At 39.9% G+C, this 22,310-nt stretch overlaps 1 protein-coding gene, 1 long non-coding RNA gene and 1 other non-coding gene across 5 annotated transcripts in view; 1 reads left to right on the forward strand and 2 right to left on the reverse strand.

The window, feature by feature from the left end:
- Positions 1-22,310, reverse strand: part of LOC145458231 (alpha-1B adrenergic receptor-like) — a 44,746-nt gene that overhangs the window by 17,846 nt on the left and 4,590 nt on the right. For both annotated transcript variants that reach the window (XM_080336549.1, XM_080336547.1), the window contains exons 3-5: positions 13,473-13,666; positions 10,635-10,753; positions 3,756-3,904 (exon numbers count right to left, since the gene is read on the reverse strand). In XM_080336549.1, coding sequence (XP_080192675.1) covers positions 3,756-3,904; positions 10,635-10,753; positions 13,473-13,666 — 462 coding nt within the window. The remainder of the gene's footprint in view (positions 1-3,755; positions 3,905-10,634; positions 10,754-13,472; positions 13,667-22,310) is intronic.
- LOC145458233 (uncharacterized) lies at positions 3,914-9,278 on the reverse strand. Of its 2 annotated transcripts, XR_013921092.1 has the most exons (4): positions 9,163-9,278; positions 7,729-7,854; positions 5,534-5,719; positions 3,914-4,627 (listed from the first exon to the last, which is right to left on the reverse strand). It is a non-coding gene; the product is annotated as an uncharacterized LOC145458233 (long non-coding RNA). The 2 variants fall into 2 exon arrangements; XR_013921091.1 differs by lacking the exon at positions 9,163-9,278 and having other exon boundaries at positions 7,729-8,917.
- On the forward strand, positions 11,564-11,636 carry Trnam-cau (transfer RNA methionine (anticodon CAU)). Its single transcript has one exon. It is a non-coding gene; the product is annotated as a tRNA-Met (tRNA).

The following is a 22,310-nucleotide window of genomic DNA, read 5'->3' on the forward strand; positions in this document are numbered from 1 at the left end:
TTTTATCAAGCCATGACGTCACGAATATTCAATTGTGACGTCATAATGATTGGACATTGAAAATATAGGGTAAATATAGCTCCTTTGACGAAATGTCTGTATTATAACTCTTGAACCGACTATTTTGAGGGTTCCAACCGTCCCATATCGATATACGTTGGCTAAATCGGGTGGTAAGTGTTCGATAGGCTCATACAGCATGTTTTTGGGAAGTATTTACACAATTATGGCATAATTTTACAACTTAAAAAGAAATTGTTTTTTTTTAATGTTTTTGTTTAAAACACTGTTTAAAACATGTTTTAAAGAGAGTGTTTTAAAACACCGTTCTTTAAAATGTAACCCTATATGCGAACGTGGTGAAAATTGCATATAAAAAGAATCCTTCGACCACGTGTTATAAGTTAAACCAAACTATTTTGCGAATTAATCTTCGTTAGTGTGAGTATCGGAGGTCTCCACAGACGTGATGTGAAGTGGTTTGGGCCATAAAGAGTGTTCAAGAAACGAGGTTCCGAGTCACATTCTAAAATTTTAACTTTTGACTCAAGTCTAGTCTAGTCGTTTTTTCTTGGTCAATAATTCGGTTCTATACCAATACCGAGAAAACCATTACCGAGAATGAACATTACCGAGGATTCAATTTCCAAGACTGGACATTACCGAGAATGGACATTACTGAAAATGGTCATTACCGAGAATGGACAGTTTACATTCAGGAGTCATTTTTACAACCGCTCTGGTGTGACCTCTGGTGGCAAGATAGATGAGTCGTATGTACTAAGATAAAAGGCTAAGAACCATGCAAATGTATATTCAATTCAATTTATTGCTAAAAAGTTTATCATTTCAATACACCACAAGACTGCGAGACAATGAAAGACAGGAAGGTGTCGAAACGAATTGGAGTAGTCTTCTAGTAGTTCTGAGACTATAATTGTTGTCGCAAGGAGAATGAAATCAACACAACTCAACTCGACTTGAGGAAGTTAGACTAATAGTTAACATCTAGCCTATAATAACCGATATTATTTTACAATGTTAACATGGCGGTAAAACAACAATGGGGAAAGTGACGTAATAGGCGTGCGTATTATCAGAATGCGGTAACGTCTGGAATCGCCAAACTAGACATCCTCAGCATTTATTTTGATTTTACGTGGTATTGTATTATTATCGATTTTGTGACTAAGTGTCATCACCAGAGGTGGTCAGTAACGAAGTACTTCTACTTTTTTGAAGTACTCAAGTAGTTTTCGTCTACTTCTTGTACTTACTCAAGAAGATCTTTTTTTTTATCGCTACTTCTACTTCTACTTCGTAATATTTTGTGAGCTACTTACTTACTTTTCGCTATTTACAGTTTGTCAAGTTGAAGTAGTTTAATCCTCCAATAAGAAAGATAGCCTAAGAAATTTCGGGGCTGTTTTCACGTAGTACCAACATTTAATTTTCATAAAAGTCATGTAATACCCAGAATTTTCGTTGCGCTTCGCGCACAGTAGATATGGAGTGACAAATATGTTTTAACGAAAGTATCGCTGAATATAATTTAGATAACGGGTTGCGTGGTTCCGTTCACACCGCATTGTCGCCTATATCTATATATTTTATCACAGTAAGTATGGCCCCCCATAACGTTTGAAACTACAGTTTCGCAATCTAGCAATTACCTATTATACCTAGCAGCCCATGGCGTGTCCTAATCTGAAAAAAAGCGGAATTTGACTTTTTTTTATCGTTAGACCTGTTTTAGCAGACCGCCCTTGAAACTTTCTAGACAAAAGACATGAAATATATTTTCCGCTTTTTAGAAGTAGTATTTGAGTTTTTCTTTCAATTACGAGTATTATACGTTGAATTCTAATTATAGTTTCAGTTCTTTTGTCTGGAGAACATACATGTTGAAGTATAAAAGCAAGTGTAGTAGGGGAGATGTGGTACATATGGATCAGAGATTGCAAAATGATCTCTGGCCCTCAAATATTGAGCCCAGAATAGCAGATCTTTTGCTGGCTCAACACTTCGATCCAAGCTCTACCTATCGCGGACATCTACATGAATATCTGCCTTTTCAAGAAAATATTTATAAACGTTTAAAATTGTTGCTCGAACGCAGCATCGGTCCCCACCGGGAGGTCCAAAGACATACGACCATTGGGACCTATAAGACATACGCTCAAAAACTCAAATTTTTCAACTTAGTTTGTTGTGTACTATAATCTAAGCTACAACAAGTCAATGAAGAATGATTCGTCCCCACCTTCAAGAATAAAATAGATTATATCAACTCAAATGTTGGTATAAAATCACGATTCGATTTACGCCCAAACTTACAAAATGAATCCCACATATATTACCCGCAAATCGACCTTTCGACTTTCAAAAACCTCGTTATAGCGATAAAAAACACATGTAACTATGATTTACAGCCTTTATATATGTAGGCGTGTATCTGTTATTAAGTGATTTTAGTCCAACTATTTTGCTTGTTTTGGCTATGGTACCATAGGCCCCCCACCCTATAAATATTGTAATGGGATGGAAAACAGTCCCCTCGATAATGGTATTAAATTAGAAAATATGTGCCATCATATATCTTGATACAAGCCCTACACTTCACACCAAAAATTATGGATCATTTGTTAGTGTGGAAGTTGATAAAGAAAAATGTATAAGTCGATCCAACTTTATTTTACAGCCCCTAAAACGTAAATCATTTGTCACAGACCCCATAACTCACGCAGGTCAAAGTTTTTTGCATGTGTGGGAAGATTCCGCAAGCATGCAGTAGTAAACGAAGTCCCGGTATATAATCATGCTCATGGGATTATCACAGATAATTTTTCAAGTATTTTCGGTCCCAGTGTCTCATCGGTACCACATCTCCCCTAATGCCTTATATTTTCCGAAAATAAAGCTATACACTATATGGCATTTTTACGATCTTCCATATTTTTAATTGAAGTGTGCAAATCGCGCAAAGTGTTAAAGTCGTATCTAACACAACTTCTCCGTATTGCTCTTCGACTGAACTAGATGCCTTATAATATGGGGGAGGGGCCATGCCATGATATTCTATAAGACGGGGTGTTCGAGTTAACAAAGGATTTGTATCGCATTTCCATATCAATACTATCATTTACATCCTATGATGTAGACGACTGCTTATTCTGTCAAAAATTGTCACCTCCTGCGATGCATCAATATGAATCAAGCTCTCTACACCTTCCACATAGCTCCATTTGAAGTTTTTGACATTCCTTGCGAACGAATTACGATCGTTTTCCCAACTACTTACTTACTTGAGTAGATTTTAAGTCAGACAATTCTACTTCTACTTCAAGTAGTTTTAGGTTGCTTATGTAAGAAGTACTTCTACTCGTACTTGAGTAGATTTTTTCGTCGCTACTTATACTTGAGTGGCTTCCTTGACTACTTTGACCACCTCTGGTTATCATCTAGGATAGTCATTGGCCTTTCATCCACCCCTTAAAACTAATCCGCAGACCTCCGAGGGATGACTCCCGAGATGAAAGATGTAGCCTTTCTTTCATTGTTCAATAAAGCACTAATTCAAGTCAGAGCAGCATAATACCCTTCCTGCTTCCAGCCATCGCAAAACAAAGACTAACCAATTCACTTCCCCTTCCCCCTCAGCATACAACTTGCTTCACAGTACATTGACCAGCCTATATTAAGACATGTCAAAGAAAAGGAAGTACAAGGAAGAAAATTTTTTTCACGATACTCACGATTAACAGTCTGACATAACATACTATTGTGATGACGTGAGGAAAAAGATGTCCGATGAAAACGGGCCCCAAAGTGTAATACAACGGGAAAGTCCCATCGAAACACACGCATACATATTTTCGGCCATTATAGGGTGTTGTTATCCACGCTGGAAAAAGAGAACATTGATTAGCCCCATGATGATGCACTCAAATGGTTATCAATGCTATCAGAGTTGCAACCCCGATTAAGGGAATCACGCGAATAATAGAATCCTTATTTAAGATTGTTTGGCGGGATTTTCGTTTTGTGAAATATATAATGGGCAGTACTACCACACAAATCTTGAATTATGAAGAAAATGGATATTTGACGAGGAGTATTGGCCCGCAATTACTTCTCTCTTGGTCGATACTAATTTACACCCCAGCAAACACAGTACAGACAAAAGATGTAGAAAAGCCGAGCCGATATAGTAGATATTAGATCTCGGCAGGTCGTAGAAAGGGGGATTTTGTGTCGACTCAATTCAACGTCTTTTCCATGTCCTTCAATAATGTAAATATTATGCAGATGCTACAGCCTTTAAACATGGTGAGTAGAATGTAGATCCTACGTTAGAAGAAGAAGATCCTGATATAATAACCTGTTTTCTACCTCTATGGGCTTAACCTGATCACGGCTGCGTACACACACCACATTATTTACTACATATTAATCACATTTGTGATAATTTAATTTCAAACGAATTGGCAATAATGCCGTTGTAAAAAATAAAACGAACAAACGAACGAATGTCTTTAGAAAGAAAGTGAAAACAGTCCTTATCATCAGGTTCCATCTTCTGATGAGCCAGTTAAATAACCAGCATGCGGCCTTTTTTTTCAACACCCTGCAGAAATAAAATGAAAATGATGATTAATAGCTAAGACATTTGTACTGCGAAAATGGCAGAGGTAGCGACTAACGAATGACTCCTACATTTTTTTCGCCCATACTTACTAAAATGGATTCGATTCTGAACTATTTCCACTCAAGTTTTCAAGTTTTATTATTATATTTTTCAATATTATATGACTAGAGAACTGACTTCAATCGTCACTTCTACTTGATTATCAAGATCAACGATGACTACTTCAGCAATCTTTGAAAACAGCCACTAACACAAAAAGAATTCTTGACTAAAATTTCTTCACATTCTGTCCAAAATGATCAATTCAACAATCCAAATGAATCAGTTATTTGGCAGCTAGTTGGAGAGATATATACTCAAGTCTAGAAAGTGGAATGATACTCTGTCTGGAAAGCTGAAGACCTAACAATATTGTGTACAGAGAACAAAACATTTGAGTGGCTGGCTGGCTGCACTGGTATAGACATTAACAAATTATTAGAATTGACAGCAAGATAACCAGCAAGACATTAACATGAGAATTAGTGCAGTTTCTTAGGCTGTAGTGATACACAGCCAGGAAAGTAATTGACCTAGCAGAGAGCAAAACGTTGTAAATAAAGCGAGCGAAACCTCCGACAAATGATACGATAAAACATTAGAATCGACAGTCTTACTAGAAGCAGAATAACAATCATGAGGGGTTAGAGAACAGAAGCCCGGGAAGTGACCATCAGAAATTACTGCATACTGGCCGAACAAATCCATGACCACTAACAAATGGTCTTTCAATAGTCAATATTGATACCAAATGACACCACCCCTATTTCACAGCAACATTTAGCAAATACAGCGCTGGAGTCAACCTTATATAAGCGCTAACCAAACGCCCATTAGTTTTCCCACCTACTACTTCGCGGATGGAAATACGCATTAAAGCGAACGGACGCGACTTGTCACACTCTTGCTATTTCTGCTCGTTTTTTCTCTTCGTTCCTCTTCTCTGTCGCTTCCGCTTGAGGAGAGAAACAGTCGGCCGCGTTTACGGATCGTGAATTCCCGGTGGGTGATTCTTCCTCGAATGGTCAGCACCTTGAAAATTGAGAACAATGTTGTTGCAAAATGCATGACAATTTGAAAGTTACATCATTCTAATTATTCCAGTTATGGCCGTGAATCGTTACAAGTGCGGTAACCATAAGAATTATTACTATACTTCAACTACAAATACAATATATTGTATAAAATGATTACCAATTCTTTTACGTTGATCGAGTCCCAAATAGATGAAATATGTCAAAGAGTTTGCTAAATTTTTGTATAATTTGACAGATTCCGAAATCTTCTCAAAGTGCACCTTTCAAAAATTTGATATCAAGACTCCCAACATTTTACAATTCGAAGTTGGATGGCTTCACCAATACAAGCAAACAGTTTGTATCGCAATTGACAATTATGTAGAGAACGCTGCGAGACATATGAGTAGGCCTACCCTAAAACGTTTCTCTGACATGGACATTAGGACTCTTAAAATATGACTTTTTCTCTCAAATCGTTCTGGCTACTTGATAAAATTGTTAGGTTACCTAATTTAAGCCTAAACACAAAATTTGGTTCAATTCCAGCCAGTAACCGCTTTGCTACAGGAGAAGAAAGTTTCTATTTATTATATAAAAATAAATAGGTAATAAAAATTTGAAAATTTTCTGTTCACCCCATGAAAGTGTTAGGCTGTCTATAGAAACGATGCTCACCAAATTTGGTTCAATTATAACCAGTGGAAGCGGAGATATTGCCGTCAAAAAATTTGGATTTGAATAAAATAGTATTTACGGCAGGGCTGGCCAACCTTTTCAGCCAACGGGCCACATTCGATTGACGAATTATTGTGCGGGCCACAAGCCGCGCAAGGCGCGAAAATTTCTTGAAATTCATAGGTCAATAATATTGTCACTTGACTATATTGCGGGCTTGTTGTATTTCGCTGGGCTAAGTTTGCGAGGACTGGGCTATTCGGCACATGGACATATCGATATCGAAAGATGCGAGCAGCATGCGTCAATCATTTCGTGCCTAGGTTTCATAGTCGACGGTCTTACTGCGAGCGCAAACTCAATGTCGCATATGTTGAACGACAATTTGTCTCGTAATCGTGAATATAGTTTGACTTAATCTGATACAGTAGGAGTTCTTCCATTTTCACAAAAGGGCAACAATATTAAATACAAGAAATCGAGTGACAACATGTTGCGCCAAGCTTGTAGAAAATTTTTACCTTTGATAAATCTATCGCTAATTATTCTGCTTTATTGTAGTGTACGAAGATATACCAATATGTGAATGGCTGATCGATCTGTCAATGCGCCGGAACTGATATTTTAGTCATCACATCTCAAATGTTGCGGCCAGACCAATCAAATTTTTGGTTGGCCTTGCATGTTCAATTGCAATCAATTTTTGATGATATTAGAAATTTCGGAAATTGCCTCGCGGGCCACTCAAAACCTTCTCCCGGGCCACGGGTTGGCCGGCCCTGATTTACGGTGACCGATTCTTTGTTTACTTATTAAAGTTGTGCTCACCGTAAGTACTATTTTATTAAAATCCAAATTTATCGACAGCAATAACTCCGCTTCCACTGGTTGGAATTGAACCAAATTTGGTGAGCATCGTTTCTATAGACAGCTTAACACTTTCATGGGGTTAACAGAAAATCTTCAAATTTTTTATTATTCATTTTTATATAATAAATAGGAACTTTCTTCTCTTGTAGCAAAGCGGATACTGGCTGGAATTGAACCAAATTTTGTTTGTAGGCTTAAATTAGGTAACCTAACAATTTTATCAAGTAGCCAGTACGATTTGAGAAAAAAAGTCATTTTTGAAGAGCCCTACTGTTCATGACCGTCCACGTTTAGAGTTGCATCTCAAACAAGCTAAAATAAGCCTAAATATAATCCAAGAAATACGATCGTCCACTTTGACTGACTGAATTTCTAAAAACACCTTGATAGCTTCCACATCTTACGTTTATATATACCGTCTGCTATCGGCACAACAAAGTAGGCCTATTTAAAAATAACAAAACAGATTCAACATACCACATCTCTTGCAAAGGCTTTTGCTTTCATTCAATTTGCCATCAAACCTCTTTAAATCCTCCTTTGTGGTGAGTTGCTTTGGAATTCTTCTAGGATCAATTCCGATATCGTTTTATCATATACAATCTATGGCGGAATAAAAGTTTCTGATAAGTTCTAAAACGAACACAATTTTCCACACAAAAGTCAATTGCCACACGAAATGCCAAATGCTACGGTCTCATTTTACAAGGTATGGCGAGGAAACGTAGTGGTACGTTCCATTATAGCTAAACACCAATGAATTGCGGGTTCGAGCGTGACACGTCGACTCCATAATTCCTACCGAAGTGTTGGCCGTTTATCTAGGCTCCTCCTCGCCATCTGATTCGCATAGCCATGTCTTAAAAAGCCTAGGAGTGGGCCGTGCTATAAGTGGGCAGATGGTTGCCGATGCACTCGGCACTTGGTGAATTCGGCCGCACAAACTCGCCACTTGGTGAATTCGGCCCTCGGGAAATTTTGAAATGAAGTGTATTTACAGCTATTAATATGAATTATCAAACTAATAATAGTATTATCAAGTAATTCGTCAATCTTGTAAGGAGGTCAGGGCATCCGTAGATCGCGCAGTCACGGCGTGATTAGATCACGGATTGCGTAGCCACGGGAAATAACACAGCGCTCATATACCAACCACGCGCGGTCTGCTTGGAATCGATGGCGTGAGTCACGGGCCTGTGTCGTGTAAGTTTTGAGAAGATGGATCTTGGCGTTGTATGTGAGATCAAAACTGTGGAACATCAAGCGGCGCTTCTTCGTTTATCGATCACGACAAGCCAGTGTTCCTCATCAACAAATGTTTCGCATGATCACGTCAAAATAAATTATTTTTTGCCTTTGGAGAGACGATTCCACTCTGGGATTAGGGTGTCTCGATAACACGGTTGAAGGATCCCAAGATTACGAGATCTACCACGAGCCACGTCACGTTTAAATTTCCTTTTTGATACTGTTCATTCATATTAAATGCATTTCTAATGCGAAGGTGTTCTAGTGCCAATTCCTCCAAGGGCCGAGTTCACCAAGTGAAGAGCGTCGCGTTATTTCCCGCAATTACGCAATCTGTGATCTAATCACGCCGTGACTGTGTGATCTACGCATGCCCTGACCACCGTACAACATTGACAACCACTTAAAGTGCCAAGTTCACCGGCAAACATTCCAGTAACCAATCATGGTGACCGGTACCGCTACAAGATCTACCACGGCCGAATTCACCAAGTGCCGAGTTTGTGCGGCCGAATTCACTAAGTGCCGAGTTCACTGGTAATCGGGCAGATACGGAATAATAATAATAAGAACCGGCCTGGTGTAAAATGACCAGTGTAGTCGAACCACCACCATGAACACCACAAACAAACAAATAAACATCTAACATGGAAAAGAAATGACCTTTGCAGCCTTTGACAAACACAGTTACCATTGAAACCAGCAATTTAGGTCTTATTCGAAAGCAGAATAACAACTGTTTTAGTGGACATATCAAATCAAATGTTGGCAAGTTCATGTAAAATAGCCCAAAATATTATCTTATGTGACCATATTCCATAAATATGGTCTGGCTAGCCAAATTCTCTGGGCCAACATAAACAATCTGCGTTTGGTTTCAACGATTAATAATCTTGTCACTGGATTCGAGGTATAATTGCACTCAAATATCAAATTTTGCTCCATTAATCAACATCAAGTTGAAAATGTCCATTCTTGCACCAACTTTTATAAAATCATGAATCAGTGTTCTACAGGAATGTATCTATATGACTTATATACCTAGAAAATTCAAGCATAAATATTATGATATACCGTAGGTATAGGTACCGGTAATTCAGATGCTTAAAGCGCATTATAGTGGTCTAATTTCACTAAATTAGAGCGAAATGCCAGCAATATAATTGTAATCTAATTCGGAAAAAATGGTTTAGCTCTAATTCTAACCTGGAAAAGCTGAAACTTTTCTATAGTTGTCTATACACCTGTTTTGCAGAAAGTCAAACAGCTCTAGGCGTCATATACTACAGGCAATTCGAAATACCCCATAAGCTATATGCTACTGCATATATACCTTTAACCCGCTACCTCAGTCAGTCACAATTCCTATATATTTACGGCATTTACCATACAGAAAGAGCGAACTATGCCTGGCTGCGACCTGTTGCGCGTCAAATATTTGTATGGCGCGATAACGTAAAATTTGAATCGCCGAAATATTCTAGAAGTCACGCATCGATAATCATATTCCTAAACGTACAACATATCACTTATTTAGTTATTCTCTGAATAAAACTATTAGCCATACTCGTTGAACATGCGAGATTACCGAAAGAGCGAATATATATATAATGAAGATCATATATATCAGAAGAAAACAGAACTATTCGACCTTAGAGCAACAACACGAATATACAACACCGGTGACATCCTCACGCAATAAAACGAAGGGAGAACATTGTTTTCTAATAGATAGAACGAAGCTACCGCATGAGATCGAACAAAACCGGATAGAATTCATCGTGATTGAATGTACCAACAAAGTCATCCTTTCTACGTATTTTAGTCGTGCCCTCGAGAGATAGAAAATTTGCATTATTAGGTTAACTACCGGATATAACGAAGCCTAATGCATGAGATGGAACAACACCGAGTATGAATTTATTCTGATTGAATATAACCACAAGACCATCCTACTACGTATTTTAGACATTCCCTCGACACTTAGAAAATCAGAACCTAATCGAGATGATCCCGGATGATCCTTTTACGGTTTTGTGTTTGCTGGGACACTAAACAATACATGCTGAGATTGGTGACATTGCTGAATAATAATACTGCGTTTCGGTGGGTGTCTCAGGAATAAGTGTACTTACCAGCCAGAATAGGGGCAGTGTTGAGGGCGGAGAAACACCAAACGACAGCAACTGCGATGGCGACCCGATTCCTGGTAACGATGTCGTGATATTTCGTAGCGCGGGAAGCCGCGATGAATCTGCTCACACGGAAACATAAAATGAATATTGTTTGCAGGAAAATCGAGTTCTCCGCCTTAAAGTAGGAGCACTCGATCCGTCAATTAGTAGAATGTGCGATTTATTTTAGCATTTACACTGTGGCATATTTCCATCTCAGTGCACAAGTCTGGGCGATCTCCGTTGAGTGACAGTAAATATAATATGATTACTAGATATTCATCATGCAGAAGTTTTTGACGGATACAGGGACTGGTTGGAAGATATCCTGATAACACCTGAGGCTAATTCCGAGTACTCTTTAAAGATGAACACAACCCTCAATTGTCTCTTACTATTCAGACAGTGGTTGGAATTAGAGACGTAACACGAACCGATTGGACAACGCCTCGATGACCACATAAACAAGCGCATCAATCACATTAGTTTTTCTTGTGTATCACAAGGTCAAATCTTGCGAAACCGCTGGAAGTCTGGTCCGACTTAATTGCCTCCATGGCGCTGGCAGCGTCAGTCAGTCAGTCTCATAATCTCAAGGTCGTGAGTTCGAACCTCACTCGGGGCACATTTTAAGCATTTTGGATAACGCTCAGTCATGTTTTTTCCACAGATGCATTACAATTGTCAGGTTTACATACGTGGTAGAAAACGGTCAAACGAAGCCTCGATGGCGCAGTAGGCAGCGCGTGAGTCTCATAATCGCAAGGTCGTGAGTTCGATCCTCAATCGGGGCAGAGTTTTAACTTTTGAAATAACGATCAGTCATGATTTTTTCACAGATGTGTTACAATTGTTAGGCTTTCATACGTGGCACAACACGGTTGCATGTAGCCTCGATGGCGCAGTAGGCAGCGCGTGAGTCTCATAATCTCAAGGTCGTGAGTTCGATCCTCACTCGGGGCACATTTTTAACTTTTAAAATAACGATCAGTCATGATTTTTTCACAGATGTGTTACAATTGTTAGGTTTACATACGTGGCACAACACGGTTGCATGTAGCCTCGATGGCACAGTAGGCAGCGCGTGAGACCAATACCCTCAAGGTCGTGAGTGCGATCCTAACTCGGGGCATTCAATAGTTAAAATACTACTCAGCCCGGTCTTTTTCACAGATGCATTACGATTGTTGGAATTACAGACGTGACACAAAACGGTTAGACGATGCCAAGAGGCAGGGCATACAGTATGACATGGTATGGAACGAGAAATTTCCATACTCCATACCGTACCCACTCGTTCTATACCATGCTTACAACCTGTGTGCAGGTTCTCTGGAGTTTACATTCTAATTATGCTGAGTGAAATTATCCATGTAAACAACCTTGCTCATCAATTCCATTCCGATGTGTTAGCAACGTAATTTGCTTATTCATCGAAATGCGATAGACTTACGACTAGGGCGATTTTCTGTTTTTGTTTTGACATTGGAAAAAAAGTCAAAATTTTGTCAAAATTGTAGAGTTAGGTCAAAAAATAGTCAAAATTGTTTAGAAAATAAATAAAGAAATTGCAACATGCTTTTCGTTGGTATCGTAAATGTTTGCACTGTCGGTGAACTTATCACTTGACATTTTACAGCTTGTAGCCTGCTTTATAGGCCTACCGTTGCAGACGTCCCTTTGTCTGCTCATTGTTAATCATAAACGGTGAAATGGAACAAATAGGTTGATTGATACCCGTTTAGGGCTCGGTAAGCCGGCCCATAATAACCGTAAAATTGCCTTTGACCAAATGGAAAGTATGACGTAACGCAAACGCGGTGAGCCGTTCGACATCGCTGTGTCCACACCATTTAGGACACCAGCATACCCTACTATGATACCATACTATACCCTGCATATATAGGACGCAGTGGTGCCTCTCAAATTAGTCAGGTCGTGCGTCAGGATTTGGTTGTTTATGGAATCATGAAGGTTTTGCAAATCAGGTGGCCTTCGCGATAGTAACTGACTTTATTGCCGGTGTATATATAAGCATATATATGTAGTGAGAAACACTATTCTTTCATCAAAGTCCATTTGGATTGTATCAGGACTGTAACTGCCGCACCCCAAACCCCCCAATTGGGGGCCCGAGCTCGAAGGGGGACCAAAATTATTTAGTGAATTAACATGAATTAAAGAGTATTTTTTTGGAAATTAATGCAACTTTTTTAAAAATTGGATACTGCCAATTTGCTTGAATATTGGGTACCCTTCCCCCAACAAAATACGCATGATTTATAGAAATGGAGACTTCGGCGTCGGCCATTACTGTGCCACGACTCACCAAGACATATGAAGTTATAGGCCATGTAAAATGCGACTCCGAGAAGTCCATAGGCGCCTAAATGGATGGCGCTGAATGTTCCTGTCCTGGCGATCTGAACCCCACAGGACAAATTCCACCTCGCAGGGAAAAAATATTTGCCAGTAAAGAAATACCAATTTGAAATCGTGTGCGTCTTTTAGTTTAGTACATTTGGGCGATTTCCATAACTTTTGACATATCAGATATGGGATATCACGAGATAGCATCATGTAACGAAGTCAATATACCAACGGGTCCGCCCGAAGATGTTTCATTATTATTTAGGGGTGCTACCTTTTCCAACGCACCTCACTCAGCTCCACCGGTAAATCTGATTACGTGAGCAGAGAGAGAATAATAATTGACAAGACCAACATTTTGGGAGGCGAAATGCTGTTACGGTCCTGGATTGTATACCCTCAGGGCTGTTTATCGAATAATTACAATACCTCGTTACCGCGATGCACGTCATTGTCGCCGCCGCTGTGTGACACGCCAATCCTGAAATTACAACTGTGGCGTAGCAGTGGTACGGTCCGAACAAGCTTTCTCTTGCTGCGACATGTGCGATAATCATTGGCACAACCGTTGCGCATACAAGTAAATCGGCCACTGCCAGATTTATGAGGAACATGTTGGAGAGCTGAAGTATGAAATAACATAAAATAGCACAAGATCACATCATTCTCAACGTGAACATAGAAGTATAGACACATTTGAAGTCGAGTTGATATATATCAGAGGTCTCAAACTCAAATGTCCTCGCGGGCCAATTTCCTAGTTTTTGATGACGACGCGGGCCGCAGCTTCAATAATAGGGATATTCAATGTATATTTCCAAGTAGGCCTTATTTGACGGGACAGGCATTCCACAAACATCGTGTACATGTAATTTATTATTGTATTATTCACGCCCGACACGGAAAAAATCACATATTCATGTATTTGAATAAAATTGTGTTTGTGCCGGGCATAATTTTTAATTAATGAGTTAGAGACATCAGGCGAGAGGATGCATCATGACATCGTAAAACTGTCGGCGGACCTTTGACGTGCCACAATTTTATGTAGAATATTTTTAAATCTACTGAAGATTGATCTGATATCAGATCATTTGAGCGGTATAGCCTAATCCTGGTTTTGATATAGTCGTGATAAGTATAGGTTACTGTTACTGCCATTGCCAAAGTCAAATTAAATCTATGCGTCATATTTTGCCTTCGATTATTATCGGAATATATCAATGAACTTTATATATTCATTATTAAGCCATATTAATAGCATTGCTTCTTGACCTTTTTAGCGATCGTACCCATTGTACCTCCAATGAGATTTCTCGTAGCCCCTGTCCATTTTCAACACAACTTCTGATGGTACCTATATTAAAATCAGAAAGGCCATTCACATAAAATCGCACGTAGCGCGAAAATTATTTTCCAGTTGAGCAAATGCGCCAGGAAATATTCCACAACATATTGACCAAATTCCACAATGCATCTCGTACACCCTGCTGGGTAGGGTCTACGGACCATGGTTAAGGACTCCTGGAATAGAAATATATCAATGAACTTTATATATTCATTATTAAGCCATATTAATAGCATTGCTTCTTGACCTTTTTAGCGATCGTACCCATTGTACCTCCAATGAGATTTCTCGTAGCCCCTGTCCATTTTCAACACAACTTCTGATGGTACCTATATTAAAATCAGAAAGGCCATTCACATAAAATCGCACGTAGCGCGAAAATTATTTTCCAGTTGAGCAAATGCGCCAGGAAATATTCCACAACATATTGACCAAATTCCACAATGCATCTCGTACACCCTGCCAGGTAGGGTCTACGGACCCTGGATAAGGACTCCTGGAATAGAAATGTCCAATCGGCGATGAATTCATTGGTGCAACAGCTGTAGAGCGTACTACTACCTTGCTCGCCACCGATAATAACATGAATAAAGAGAACAAACAACACCCAGTATGTAACCCACTATACGTCACGGGGTTCACAGAATGCCAATGCTTGCTATGCTGACCTGATCAGACAGCTATATACTCAACGCAACACAAGCTACGACCTTTTGATATATTACTATTCCCCATGGCAGTTTCATAGATTGTTGCGTCCGTAGGATTACCAAGTCATCGTTCCGAGACGCAAGTCCTTCTCTGATTTTAACGTTTGACCCGACTTAACTCGAGTCATCTTTATTTAATCACCCAGTCAATCTGAAATCGAGCAATTTCACGAGAAGATCGCACCAAACCAAATCACAATTTTCAGTCACGAATTATCAACGGTTCATGTTTTATCATCTTTAACTAGAAATGTGACGTAATAGCTGATCTTCTGCCGTATGGTAGCTTTTGAAAGTGATGTGATAGTGAAGTTTGTTGAGATTTCAGTGATTTTTATAGTAGTTTTGGGGTGAACTATAAGTTCTAATATCTAAAAAAGTTTTATAGCACTTGAATATATTGTTGAATACTTGAAATTCCAAAATGCCGTCGCGGGCCGCACAAAATGCTCTGGCGGGCCGCGTGTTTGAGACCTCTGATATATATTATATGGGGCTAGGTGTGTACGTACAGCACTACTCGGCGACCGAACATTTCAGACATGTCATAATCCTCATCACCTTTAGATGTGTGAGAACCGTACTGCAAACAATCGTTAATTTGATCTATCATTGCAAATTTCACTTCAACTTAGCACTTATAGTGCTCTACCTGAATAAATCAGTAGCATGGTATATGTGAAGGTTTTTGACTAACAAGGTTCGTAGAGAGTAGGTCTAGTTCTTGTGCACCTAGATTTCTATGATAGATATAATTTGATAAGAAAAGAGGTTATTTGTCATCCATCACGCTCCTCCGAAGGGTAACGGTATTATAAAGGATTGCATTGTTGACATGGCAGTAACAAACTATAACACTCTAACTGCAAAACCATCGCAACCGAATGTGGATACCAATCAGACAGTGTTTTGCGCAGGTCCGTGACACGAAACTTCCGTCGTGTATGTTGCTAGTTCGCTATATTGCTTCCGAGTTAAATGGAACCAAGAAAGTGGGCGAAAGCGTGACACCGTTGTTACGTCAATGCGATAACCCATACGGTGAATGTTAGTGTTTACATTGTGTCCATGCACGCAGCAATCTAAGCGTTGCAATCCATGAGTACTTGAGTAGGCTAACCGCAGCAGAGATGCGAAACTATACGTACATATAGCAACTCATTGAAATTCTCTATTTATTGTGGTGGATTAGATACAGAATGATAGGTGAACCAGTATGTAGCAATGTAGCTACATTGTAGCTCATAACACCAAATCGTTAGGTCGGCGAACTGCGGTCCGCGGGCCAAATGCCAAAGGTGTGGCCTGCGAGGATAATTCTGACAGTTTGTATCAGACACAGGGCGATTACTCGACACCGACAAGATAGCGTAATGGTAAAGCGTCCGGCCGGGTCAGACCAAAGACTTGATTCGTAACACTATAGTATCCATGACTTCCCCGCTTGCCGCACATGCAGTATTGGGATAGCATGGAGGGGTGGTGCAAGACTAAGAAAGCCTTACAAGGCTATATCCGTACCTTCCTTGTCTAGCTGCATATGCACATCATGCACTCATGATATGCATATGCACAGATCGCGCGCGCGCGCGCGTGCGTGCGTGCGTGTGTGTGTGTGTGTGTGTGTGTGTGTGTGTGTGTGTCTGTGTGTGTGTGTGTATGTATCACAGCAAAATCCCGAAGTATTCGATGACGACCACATCAGGGGTGGTCAACCTTTTCGGCCAAAGGGCCACATGAGATTTGCGAACCATTGCCCTGGCCATCTGAATGTTGATGACCTTTTTCAGTCTTCCTAGAGGAGCGAATCGGATTAGGTAACGACGAAAACAATACTTATAATAATACGCATCAAAATCAATAACAATTATGACATGAAGACACTGGACGCTCCCATGACGTAGCGGCGCGCAGCGTGAAAATTATTCATAGTTAATGAATGAATTCGGTCAATAATATTGTTACTTGCATATATTGCGGGTCGCCTCTGTATACGGCTGGGCTCATTTAGAAGGACAGGATTATTCAGCGCTTGGACTTATAAATATCGCAGTTTTCGGCTAATATGCGAAATAGTGTACTTTATGGTTATACGACGATCTACGAAAAATGTGGCTGGCCCCTGGCTACGCCAATGCGTCGGAACTGATATGTTAGTCATCCAAATACTAAATTTCGCGGTCAGGCTAATCAAATTTTGCTATTTGGTTTTGGTAAATTATTTTCTGTTAATACAACTAGTTTCGAGAATTACTCGCACTTGGATTACATGGAAGAGTAATCACGATTACATTTATTTTGCTTCCATGGACTTGAGCCTGGAACACATCACTGGTCAATGGTGAATTTTAAACAGGGGTGCAATCAGGTGATTCTTGAAGAGTCATTGTCCCTGATTCCGAATATGCCATTATTTTATTGCTGGCACATCAGGTTTTTGAGTTAGGTGCATTTTAAATTTTCACGGCTATGCCGATGTTAACTTCATAATAGGAAGATTGCGCTGTGCATTGTAATCATATCATAATGATGTAATCCATTAATCATTTTTCTTTGCCTGACTAATATCGTCAATAAGGGAGATATAGGCGAGCAGCCTACATTTCCGAAAAGAGGTAAGCTGTATTGCTGCGCGATAGAAATATATAACAGTCAATTCATGTATACATCTGCAAGAATCTTGTGGAAGCACCGAAGTCCTTTCGAAAGCAATTCAGTGCAATGCTGACAAATGGTGCAGTTAGTGACGAACGCAGACAAACGAGTTAACCATAATGCAAAATAAACACGAAATTCTGCCTTGACGAATAATGCCTAGCTCTTAAGGTATCGCACTGCGAGCCACCGTTACGAATACGCCAAAGAACATATCTGTAATATACACGATTCATATCAGCAAGCGTTTAGTTCTAACGATTTGATATATTTGACGAGAAGAAAATTTACGGAGTTTGCATATGATTTGCCTACAATCAATGTTAATTGTTCAAGCGCAGTGGTGGCCCTACGATTGGGGGCCCTGGGCGAGACTTCCGGGGGGGGGGGCTATGAGAATGTAATCGCAACTTCTGGGGGGGTCCGCCCCCCAGACCCCCTCTCGCGTCTATTATTGCAAACTTAATATTAGTGGGCCATATTGAGCGGAATTGCGTGATATGTGTATGACACTATAACGCGGCTTCGAAGGAGGCTTAAATGTGGAATTGCTCTAGCTCCAGACACTTCTTTTATCATACATTGTCAAGTTATAAAAGAAGTGACCAGCAGTGTTGGGATGACTCAAGTCATGACTTGACTCGAGTCAACTTTTTCGTATGACTTGACTTGACTCGAGTCACTTTGAAAAAATGACTTGACTTGACTTGACTCGGCGCTTCAGAAATGTGGATTGACTCGTGACTCGGAGCAAAATTTACGAGTCAATTTCAAGTCATCAAGTAAACGGTGTCGATTAAATCTCTGCATCTTTTTTATGTTCGGATTATTCGCGATACGCATGTGTCACTTGTGAGAGCAACCGGTCATTCACTGATTGTACCTTTCAGTGGGCCCCCCTTGTTTCATCACAAATGAATTGACCGAAAACGAACTGATGACAGCTTACGTTTATGTGAAATCAGAAGTATTCGATTGCGTGAAAATGCTATAATCGCCGTAGTCAATTATTATTACAAATCACGATTACCCCATGTCTGGTTTTTATCAGTGTTGAGATCAAGTCACTACCTTCGAGTCACGAGTCATCTCGAGTCATTGCACATTTTGACTCGAGTCAAGTCAAGTCAATCGATTTTTGGAGGTGACTCGAGTCAAGTCAAGTCACTAGATTTTTGGAGGTCACTCGAGTCAAGTCGAGTCGAGTCAAGTCACGAGTCAAGTCACGATTCAAGTCAAATTGAGTTTTCGAAGTATGAGTGATGATGCAAAGTCATTACATTTTGCTAACTGGGTGATGAACAAATTAATTGGCCATTTATCTTGAATCAAATAACGAATATAAAGTTAACAATACATGCAAAAAGGTGTTGCATCGCTCACACACACGTAGAACTGCTAATAAAATACGTGAGTAACTGTATATCTACATGCTACAGTCTGATTTTATTAGCCAATATAGAGGATCGAATATGAAGCCTCGATAAGTTGAACAAATTGATGTGCTACGATAGGCACTACCCATCTACACATCCGTGAGAATATAAGGGCATGCCATAAAGTATATTCGTTCGATTTAAATCATATAAGAGTGTTGGTAAAGGTGAGTACTACGCAATGTAATGTAACCACTGAGCCGTCTAAGAAACATCGATACTACTGCTACTACAACGTAAGCAGTGATCGTTTTGTTAGCGGTCAATTTATTTGTGATGTAACAATGGAGGATCAGCGAAACGTACAATCAATGAATGACTGATTGCTCTCACAAGTGACACATACGTATCGCGGACAACCCGAACATACATAAAATAGGGTGATTTAATCGACACCGTTTACTTAATGACTTGAAATTGACTCGTGAATTTTGCTCCGAGTCACGAGTCAATCCACATTTCTGAAGCGCTGAGTCAAGTCAAGTCAAGTCATTTTTGCAAAGTGACTCGAGTCAAGTCAAGTCATACGAAAAAGGTGACTCGAGTCTGACTCGGGTCAAGTCATGACTCGAGTCATCCCAACACTGGCTTTTATACATCCAATATTTCGTGCATGCAAAATGTCGCATCATCATTCAAAAGTTCGGACATTTCATGTTCAAATCCAGGAACAGTTACTTTAAATAATCTTCGGAACCGATGCTTTCAAATGTAGATGTATTATTGGGAGGTCTAGGGCTGCAGCGGTTGAGGCGATTGATGGTTACTTGTGTAGCGTCCCTGTTACGGCGCGTCAAAACCTAACAGGAACTTCGTCGTGTTCGTGGGCTCGGGACCTCGCCTTTCCGTGATCGCACGTACCGGTAACACAAATCCTCATTGCTTCAAACGCACGTGTTGATACAACGACATGACATCGCAAAACATACACATTGGCACAATACCCATTACCCAATCAACTACGTTACACAAATAAATCACTGCACAAACCCCAGTAGCCTTGTCTACCCTAGACACAATATACCTACCAGACATGGGGTGATTACTTCGCGAATGTAATCGATTGCGATTACGATTACTTGTGAATTCCGCGATTACGATTACGATTACAGCCAAATCAGGAAGTAGTCGATTACGATTACGATTACGATTACTTTTCAAAAGTAATCACGATTACTCACGATTACATTTGTTTTGCTTCTTAGAACTAATTTCAGAAGAGATATTGGAAGGCTTGCGATGAAAAGGTCTAATGAGATAACAACTTTCCTTATAAATCATACGTCATTTGTTTGTTGCGTCATAATGCCCCCATTGCCCACCTTTATGCAGGACTATTCGTCGCACCCAACGATTTGCATTCTTGCCAGGTCCGTAACTGCCACACCCCAAACTCCCCAATAGGACCGGGAGCGAGCTCTAAGGGGACTCAAAAGTATTTCATAAATCAACATATTTTCAAGAGAGTTATTTAACTTGAAAATTTTCTTCGAGCTTCGGGATTTAATGTCTCTAAATAGCTTGATTTTGAGTGCATACCTCTCCCCCCCAAGAAAAAAAGCATGCATAATTTATAGGAATAGGCACTTCGGTGGCGGTTATTACCCCGCCACGACACACCAAAAGACGTATGTAATTTCGGCCTACATGCAACTCCACAAAGTGGGCTACCAAAGAATGACCTTGGCCAAAACTTTGGGTATGTGTCCATTGTCAGTATAGCCGCGCTCTGTGAGCGTGACAAATAGTCCGGTCCTTCAAATCTGAGCCCCAACAATGCAAATGCCACCCGGGCACTTACAGAGGAATGAAGACATGACAATTTGTGTGTGCGTCTCACGAATGTTTTTCCTTTAGTCTGCTACGTTTGGGCGACTACAGTATCTTTTGATTATATAAAAGACGAGAGATCACGAATTAACAACATAAAATAATGAAATTATAACAACATACCAGATGCTATAATTATGAATTACTTTCCCCCAGCTCTACCGGTAAATCTGAATGAATAGCAATATAATGCAATTACCAATATTATTGACGAAATTCAGTCATCAACTTGAAAACCGACCCCCCTATGGGGCCCCAATACCCAGGGTTGTAATGACTCGAGTCATGACTCGACTCGAGTAGCGATTTTTTGGTGACTAGACTTGACTCGAGTCATTTTTTGTATTGACTCGACTTGTACTCGAGTCATTTTGCATGACTCGCATCAAGTCATATGACTCGAGACTAGAACGGCCAAGTCAGACATTCCATGTAACTTCGAAGAATAGTTAAGTTACCACATTATTTGTATTTCGTCTATCAGTCCTGATACTTGGAAATAGGGCCGTAAACTGTGAAAACTGATGAAAATTTCTATATTATGAATACGAGCCATTCTATATCACTCGAGCAGAGTTGAAAAAAAGTGGGTTGAACCGGATTGATCAGAAAACTGATCTGTGAACATAACGACTTGGACTCGTACTCGAGTAAAAAAATATGACTCGGACTCGACCCAATACCAGCTGACTTGGACTAGGACTTGACTCGGGAGTGAATTGAAAATGACTCGACTTGACTCGAGTCAAAACTATAAAAGTGAGATTGACTTGTGACTCGGAACATTGTAACTTGGTTACAACCTTACCAATACCAACGTTTGGAGTGGGGGACGAATTGCTGTTTTGGTCCTGCTGATTGTACCTACCACCCACGCTAACATGGTGTATAAGCGGACGACTATGGCGACAGGTATAAATGTCGAGTGAAGAATTGTGAAATAACGATTGGCGCCCGTTTCAAGTAATCATATGAGAATATGATAAACTGAACTTAAAATTCTACCTTCCACTCAATACAGATACTGCAAGCTGCCGTTACGAGAAACGGCAAAGAACGGCTCGGTTATGATAGATAAACGCAGCTGTTGATTTTAACCATCGTAATGTTTTATTTGACGAGTACAAAACTTCAAATCTTTGTCCGGTGTACGCACAATACATCGTATACTACATAGATAGGCCTACTGCTCGCCAAGCAGCAACGGTCAAACTGCGTTTAACTATAAGTATAGCCAAACATCAATTCATAAGTTACTATTTGAAACTAGGCAGAGTGGTGATTATTA

Source organism: Botryllus schlosseri, chromosome 16 (assembly GCF_051294905.1).
Source record: "Botryllus schlosseri isolate E-star chromosome 16, Bs_hap1, whole genome shotgun sequence".
Taxonomy (NCBI): domain Eukaryota; kingdom Metazoa; phylum Chordata; class Ascidiacea; order Stolidobranchia; family Styelidae; genus Botryllus; species Botryllus schlosseri.